Raw genomic sequence first — 8,904 nt, 5'->3', positions numbered from 1 at the left:
CAACATTTCATCTCAGAGAATAAAAAAATTTCAAAGATGCATAACACTTTTAGTTTTCGTTCCAAAGTAAAATGCACAAACCAAAACAAATATGTATGCACGTATATTAGACTGATATATAGGCAACGTATATAAATAATAAATAATAACAAAAAACAACTTACAAAACACTTGTATGTTTATTTGTTACAAGAAGCAAGCTTAAATAGTTACGAAATCTGCCCTCTAGTTTCTTTTTTTTTGGTTAGAATAAAATATCTGTTCCTTGCATTTCGAAATAATTTATTGTTGTTTGGACGGTCTGTTGGATCTTTGCGTTCCATAGTGCGTGCGTGAGAATGGAACGTGCCAAAGTTGTTTATAGCGGACGCGATAAGTAGCTTCCTTTTTGTATAAGGTTGGCAAGTGTAAAAAATATATCTCATTTTCTAAGTGCTGCATTATTATAGTGGCGTAGCAGTTTGAAAGTCTATAGGTCTGATATTTTAAGGATTGGAAACTGTTTCAAAAGAGGGGCGTTGTGTTCTAGATGGGAACTTTAGAAATCATTCGAAAGATTTTCTTTTCTAACACGCTCAGTTTTGCCATGTTAGTAAGAATAAAGTATGCGAGACAATCGCGATGACGTGAGTTTCGTATTGTCATACGTTTCACCACCCAGCAACATCACAGGTGTCGCGAAGTGCTGGTCGATGCTCGAGTGATAAGACTTCATCGCCGTATACAATGGGACACTGCGATGCCGAAAGGGCCTCACCACGATGACAATGTTTCTGACAGTGCTGCAGTTCCTTGAAGTGGGCTGGTGAGTCCCACAGGCACTGGGCCTCTGCGTCCCACTTGAAGCAGCCCGGCCCGAAGCGCGTCACCAGGAAGAACCACGACTCGTCTCCTGGTTGCGGCCACGACCCGAGCTGAGGTGAACACTTGTAGAACTTGGGGTCTGGGCACCCTGCATAATCATAAATGGACAAGCCAAAGTACTTTGACAGAAGACAGGCTTTCATATTCATTATCTAGAATCAGGATAAAGCATACACCAGCTTACAATCCACTTTCACTGGATGTAAACGACTGATTGAAGAGTGTGCTGATGTTCAACCAACGTGCTGTTCTTCAGCTCTACGGACATGTTCTCTCAGAGTCAATTTAGCAACAGTGTCTTGCCTGTCCTGTTGTGTTTTCTCATCTTAGCTTCTATTGCTACATAAGACTTTACTATACGATCAAGTTAAACAAAAGATATAGGCTGTCAAGCTCTCACCAGGTAATATACCAACATAGATTTTGTTCAGCCACTACCACCCGGAAGAACACTCCACAGCTAAACCAAACGTTAATCATCCAAAACGAGGCACCTACCGAATATTTCAAAGTGCGTTATTGCTGCTAATTGCACTATAATAAAGCTTGAGAATAAATAGCACAGACTTTCGCCGGACATTTTGTCTAAAGAAAGTTACAGGGTCATTCCGCTGAGTGAGATCAACATGCGGCAAATTGAAACGTAGCCTCTTCCATGATCCCCTGACTGCTGGTACCAACGTTACTAGAATAAACTTACTTTCAAAGCTCCGTAACTTCACCAGCAGAATAAGATAGGCCAAACGGCAGTCGCAAGAAGTAGCGGTGCTCGAGTCTGATCATGCGTAATCTTGCTCTACTCTCGGCGCATCGTCTTTCACGGCGGCGTGCCACGGCGCTTCACTGCGATGTTCTTTTCGCCGGCTTCCCCGTTGTACTGTTCTCGAACTTAACCATTCGTCATGCGTTTCCAGTCAATATTCTCGCGTCACATTTGTGGACTGGACAAGGTCTCCTGTATAAATTGCCCGGATGTGTTTCTCCTTGCAAGTTGGCTAAAAATCAATGTCCTCCCTATATTTGCGCTACCTGCATTCGGTTTAACCTACAAGTACAGAAATTCTACTTGATTGAGCATTTTTAGTGTAAACATTTTATGACGAGTGCTAGCGTTTTAGCCATTGTCATCTTGCCTTGAGCGGAAAAGGCCCAAAACGTCTGTAAAACCTCAAAAATTGGGACTTACTGGAATAGAAAAATGCTCTTTAACAACGGCACTTATCTTGGTTGAAGAGCACACGTGGTACGAGGGCGAAGAAAAAGAACACAGGCAAGCGCTGACTCGCAACTTAATTTCATTGGGGAAACAACAGATATTATATAGGTGAAGCGAAAACAACAAAACCTATACCAACTCGTTCAAGCTTCCATTCTTGAACAGTACTCATGTTTTGTACTATTTACAAAAAACTTTCTTGATGCTTCCCACTGTTCATCACACAAGTATTCATGACGGCTACCAATCGAGAGCAGAGTGCAAATTCTTACAGCAACTTCACCTACCTTCTTACATTTTCCACATTTTCAGAATGCTCCTGAATTGTTTTCTTGCAAAAAAAGGAAAGAAGGGATGTTCTCAACACAATGTAAGACATAACCACCACAACCTCATGATGAAGGGTAAAGTTCAAAAGATGCAGTGGCAGCCACTCAAACTTTACAAGCCCAATCCGAATAATGTCATCATCCAAAGGGTATTCACAAAAAGCCTCTCAACAGTTTTCTCAATTGCTTTTGATGTACAATAAAGGTTGCGTAGGGGAGGATATAAGCACCCTTATTGAAAACACCTCATCTTTATAGGTGCACTTTCAAGTGATTTGGGTGCGCCTGCTCCAGAGGTGCTTGTGATATATGCTAGAGGCCCTCTTTGCAAGTAGTCACTCAATTTTTTACGAAGGTACCTACAGATGCTGTACACTCATGGTGTGCTACTTCATGGTGCACTTCGCTGCACCGAGAAGCGACACCTATACATTCGCCACCCTTACCATCTCTGAGGTTCAGAAATGAGAACACTGTGAATGAGAAAAGATATTTTTTGCCGAGTCCAAGGGAAGTACCAACCGCAACGGAGGACACCACTAATCAAACAGGTAACGCGGGCCTGAATGCCAGAGCAGGAAAGCAAGATAGTCACACCGTCACGAGACGAAATAGCAAGCCTTCGTGCAACAATACAACAGCTCACTACGCAACTAAATGAAGCGAGACAACAAATTCAAGCTCTAACAGCGACCTACAGCTCCCCCCCTCACACTCTGTAGATGTAAGCAAACCTAAACACAGAGCCCCACCACCCTGCGAAACGAATATTGGTGAGAGTCACTCAACAGAAAACACTCTAAACGAAACCTTACACCTCACACAAGAAAACCACAATGATATCGACATTCTGTAACGCCGGGTAGAAGCACTAGAGCAAGAAGCCACCATGAAAGGTAAAACTAAAATCAGACAAGTATTTTCTATGGATCCAATGGCACAGCTGCCAGAGACAACAAATTCAGTTTAATCGTCATGTCTTCCACAAGCCAAAACACGTTAGAAATTCGGCAGTGGAATTGCTCTAGCTTCGCGAACCTCAAATCCACACTTCTGCAGTACATCAAAGCGCAACCCAAGAAGCTTCATGTAATATTACTACAAGAGACCCTTTGTGAGGCACTCACACAAGTGGGTCACCACCCCATCTCACAACGAGGAAAGACCAAGAGAAGTATAGCCACACTCATCAGCAAGAAATTTGTTCACATAGCTCATGAAGTGTAACCCACCTACTGCCGCCTAGTGGCGATACTCATTGAACTTGTACCAAACCGTTTTCTAAAACAAAGCGGTTTTATTCTTAACATTTAAAGGTCCCTTTTAGAATATAGGCAGTCTTTTCATGCGCTCTTAGCTAAAGCCACAACCCTCACGCAAGACTTTCCGCTTGCTATAGCAGGTGACTTCAGTGCCCCACACCCGTCATGGGGTTACCCCTAGGCAACGGCAAACGGCACCAACCTTACGCAAGCAATAGACGACCTGTCCCTCACACTCATAACAGATCACCGATCCCCAACGAGACTTGTCACATCGGTACAATGTGACACTACGCCGGACTTGGTATTTATCCATAACGTCACAGGCCACACCTAGGCCTATACGCAAGAGAACCTGGGCAGCGATCACTTCATCATACGTACCGAACTACCTAACGCATTTTCCCCACCACGTACATTCACACTAACGGTCTGGGATACCTTCCGCACCCTCCGCAAAAATAACACAAAGTAATACAACACATTCACTGAACTACCTGCCTCCTTAATTCAGGAAGACATAGCGAAAACAACGGAAACCATACAAACAAAACTAGAGGTCCCGAGAATGGGCCCACACCTCGCACATTTGCTGGAGGCAAAGCGTTCATACTCGCGTGCTGGAAAACACATCGACTAAACAGACGCTTACCAAAACGCGTATCAGTACTAAAATAAGACATCGCAAAATATTGAATGGAGCTCACACGACTCCAATGAAATGAACTCTGCTCCGCGGTCGACGGTCGCATGAGTACTAGGGGTAAATGTAACCTCCTAAAATACATACTTGATGACCACCAAACAAAAGACAACCATAGCCATGCCATTGATGGTCTCCTACACTGGCACAAAAATACGGGAGGAACGGAATCAACCTTTTTTTAAGAAATCGCCAAACGACACCTCTCTCTAAAGACTGCACAACCCACCGACTACCCACAACTAGAATGCGAAACAATACCGGAACTCGATGACACCTTCAGAGAGTCTGAAGTTCAGGAAGCACTACATAACCTGGATGGTCGATCGGCTCCCGGTCCTGACAACGTAATCAACCGCATTTTGCGGAATTCAGATGACCAAGGCATCAAACTACTCACAAAAGACATTAACCACATGTGGGAGTTTGGCCAGGTACCTGAACAATGACGCACAGCCATGGTAATCCTTCTCTCAAAGCCAGGTAAACCAATAAACTTCGACAGTCTACGCCCAAATTTCTCGAACCTCATGTATAGGAAAAGCAGCTGAACATGCAATCCTAAATCATGTCTCGCGTTACATAGAGGATCCCGACTCTTTCCCTTCATCATGGTCGGGCTCCGTTCGCACTTATCAACACAATACGTCATGCTATTACTAAAAAACAGATTTTCGGCTCAAAAACGAGAGATGTTCGTGGCATGCTCGCCCTAGACCAACAACATTCTATCGCTCCTCCCACCGCATTATACTGGAATCTATTCTCAGCCTCGGTCTCAGTAAAAGATTCCAGGCATACATTCGTTCTTGCCTACAAGACCGAAAGGCTAAGATTCGAATATCGCAACTTACATTCGACACATACAGTAGGTTTCAACGGGACACAACAAGGGGAGTCATTGCTCCACTTTTTTTTAACATTGAAGAGACTGTCTGACAAACTCTTCGACATTCCTAGCATAAACCATGCTGTATGCTAAACCCTCAAAGTGGACGTCATCCGCGCATCGAAGTCTGCCCGTGACCGACAAACCGAAATCTGGAAAAGTTAGTGCCATCCGTGAACTCATCGCTACTCAGCCCTGACACGTGACGGACCAGCTGGTGAAATGCCCCCACCCTTTAAATACTCGGACGCATCGTGGGACACAACCACACTTCGGGCAGCAGTGGCAGCAGGTGGTCCATCGCAGCACTGTCTTAATTCATCTTCTTGCCTATGCGCAGGTTGGTTACCATTATTTGCACGTTATTGTTGCTATATAGCTGCTGCTACTGCTGCCCTTGGATCTTGTATTTTGCACCTAGAAGAACTTTACAATGAGTCACATATGCGAGTCTTGTAAACAGTACTTCTCTGAGGATGACGATGTATAACGTGTGCAGAATGCACACAACGCTATCACGTCGGAGAATGTATTGGTCTAAGTGAGCGCACCAATTAAAAGAAAAGTAAAGAGCCAAGGAAAGCGTTGAAATGCCAGAATTGCCGTGCACCTTCATCTCAGAACAGCCAAATTATTACTTACGCTAGTCAGTCAGCTTTAACAGAAGCCTAAGGCAGCAACTTGCGGACATGAGCAAAAGCTTGGCAAGCCTGACTACCAAGGTTGACCACCTTGCAGATTTAAAATAAACAGTGACTAGCATCGAACAATTCAATCAGCACATCTCAAATACGCATGACAAGCTTCTTGAAATCAGCGCAAGGCATGATAAAGAGATTGAAAGCCTCCGCACAGATGGGATGCTGTTGAGCAAAACGTTGACAAAAAAGAAATTCTTAAACTAAATAATCAGCTTAATGACCTACAGCAGTACAATCGTTGCCAGAATCTGGAAAAACATGACATTTGATTGAAAAAGAGGATATCATATCAAAAGCTAACGACCTTGCGAAGAAGCTTGACTTGCCACCATTGTCTCACTGAGACGTAAAAGCAAGCATCGGTTGCCCCCACGTAATGGGAACCCCCCCCCCCTTATACTGACAAGATTTGCTTGACTGAGTTGAAGGCGGCATGGCTTGCAAAACGTGCCAAACTGAGAGATAAAGACAGCAGTATCCACCTGCTAGTTAACCTAACACCTGCAAACAAGAAGCTTCTTTGGATTGATTGATATGTAGGGTTTAACCTCCCAAAAGCACCATATGATTATGAGAGACGCCATAGTGGAGGGCTCCGGAAATTTCGACCACCTGTAGTTCTTTAACGTGCACCCAAATCTCAGCACACAGGCCTACAACATTTCCGCCTTCATCGGAAATGCAGCCGCCGCAGCAAGCTTCTTTAGATGGCAAGGACGAGAGCCACTGAAATGAACTATCGGGTCACTTGGTCGTCGCAGGGAAACATTTTTGTCAGAAAGAATCCTGAAGCACGGACAATTAGGATTACATCTGTGGATGATTTAAAGAAGGTTTTTTTTTCTAAATACCATATCTACTGCTTTTCTTTCAGCTTGTGTTGATGAACAAGTGAATGTATCACAATGCTGTCTTCTTCAAAATGTTGATTAAAAACTCGGACTTCCTTTCTGAACGAGGTCTTGCCCGTTATCATTTTAATGCACAGATCATGAGGAACAAGGGTGAAGAAATCGAAAGTGAATTGACACACCTCGGTTATGACTTTGATATCATGGGTTTCTCGGAAAATTGGTTTTCTTAACAGTCAGATGTGTTCAATTTGGAAAATTACAATATGGAATCACTAATCAGATTAGGAAAACGTGATGGTGGTGTAGTTTTATATATTAAACAGAACTTGCCCATCGAGGCGTGGCCCGACTGTTGCATTGTTTACAAAGATTTCAAAGCTATTACTCTGATACACAATACGGTTGTAATTGTGGTGATCTACCGGCCCCCAGGTGGTAGCACAGACCTATTTCTCGAGTTCTTTGAGAAGCTCCTTCTTCATGCTGATTCCAACCGATGGTTTGTTGTATCATTTGGTGACTTTATTATTTATGTCTCAAAACATGGTCCTACTAAACTAATGCTAATAAATTTGATGTTGTCATATGGCTGTGAAAACGTCATTAACCCACCTACCAGAATAACTAGCAGATCGAAAAGAATTATTGATCTCTGTTTCACTAATATATCACCCGACAATACACCAGCCGGAGAATTCAGCTCAGGTATAAGTTCTCACCTGTTTTTTTTTTGCACTATTAGGAATGCCTGAACTGCAGCATTTTGCCAAATATACCCATAGAGACATAAACGATGTAACTGTACTTCAATTTCGCTCTCTATTGCTTGACTGCAACTGGGATGACTTGTATTGAGAACCTGATCCGTCTAAGTCATATAACCTGTTCATAGCGAGAATCGTAGGCAATTACAATATTGCTTTTCCGTACGCTGTTGTAAAGAAACACTAAAGAACAAGAAAGGAGTGGTTCACGTCAGTACTTCTTAACAAACTCTTTGGGCATTTTTTAAAAACAAAAAATGAAATTCCTCTCGCTGAGTTCAAAAAGTTCCGAAACAATCTAAACAAGACCTAAAGAGAGCTAAAATAGATTTCTGTGCCTACAAGTTTTCTACAATGATTGAGAATCCAAAAATGGTTTGGAATTTAGTAATAAATTGATAGAAAAAAAACCAGGCTACCGTTCCTCACGATATAGAGATAAACAACATTCAATATAGTGGCAAATCATTAGCAGACAAATTTATTCTTTACTTCAGTTATGCGGAATCATTAAGCACTATCACGCAAGTGTCTGACCTTGAACCGGCCCAATCCTCTATTCAAAGCCCACGCGCTAATTCATTGTTTTTATCACCAGTTACCGAGGAGGAAGTAGCCACACCTATATGCTCACTACGGAATAGTTCCCCAGGTCAAGATGACATTGCCGTAACACCTATTAGGGCAAATACTACTTTAATTGTCGCTCATTTGCTTATATATGTAACAGGGTCTTTTGACATACATTTTATATCTTCTATGAAAATAGCTCGCGTAACAATTATTTTTTAAGTAGGCAGTAAAAATGACCTTGAAAATTATTGCCCAATATTCATATTACCCCTTTGCTCAAAGGTCGCTGAACGCTTCATTGATGAGAGGATGTATTTTTTTACAGCAAACTGAACTATATTTGTGAAGAACAGTTTTGATTTCAGCCAGGTAGATCAACCCAGACTGCCCTACACTGTATTAGGGAAAGCCTACTTCAAAACTTTGAAAAGAAGCTTTATACTGTAGGGATATTTCTTGCTTCCGTAAGCCTTTTGATTCAATAAAGCAAGACAAATTAATTAAAAATTTACATATCTATTGAAAACGCGGAATTGCACTTGACCTAAATAAAAGCTACCTCTGGGCAAGAAAACAATATGTGCAGCTTCATAATTTTAAATCTTACCTGGGTATAATTAAGTATAGGGTTCCACAAGGATCGATACAGGGTCCTTTACTTTTATATTGTACATAATTGATATCGTAAGCATTCCTTCTACACGAAATATAGTGATGTACGCCGATGATACCAATGTATTGTTTCTTGG

At 42.3% G+C, this 8,904-nt stretch overlaps 1 protein-coding gene across 1 annotated transcript in view; it reads right to left on the bottom strand.

Moving 5' to 3' along the window:
* Positions 1-650: 650 nt before the first annotated feature.
* The window catches only part of LOC142775311 (uncharacterized), a 29,399-nt gene continuing 21,145 nt past the window's right edge, over positions 651-8,904 (bottom strand). Inside the window, exon 3 of the mRNA XM_075876653.1 lies at positions 651-952. Within this exon, the coding sequence (XP_075732768.1) occupies positions 651-952 (302 nt within the window). The remainder of the gene's footprint in view (positions 953-8,904) is intronic.

Source organism: Rhipicephalus microplus, chromosome X (genome assembly GCF_043290135.1).
Source record: "Rhipicephalus microplus isolate Deutch F79 chromosome X, USDA_Rmic, whole genome shotgun sequence".
Lineage (NCBI taxonomy): Eukaryota > Metazoa > Arthropoda > Arachnida > Ixodida > Ixodidae > Rhipicephalus > Rhipicephalus microplus.
This window is presented reverse-complemented; position numbering and strand designations above follow the sequence as displayed.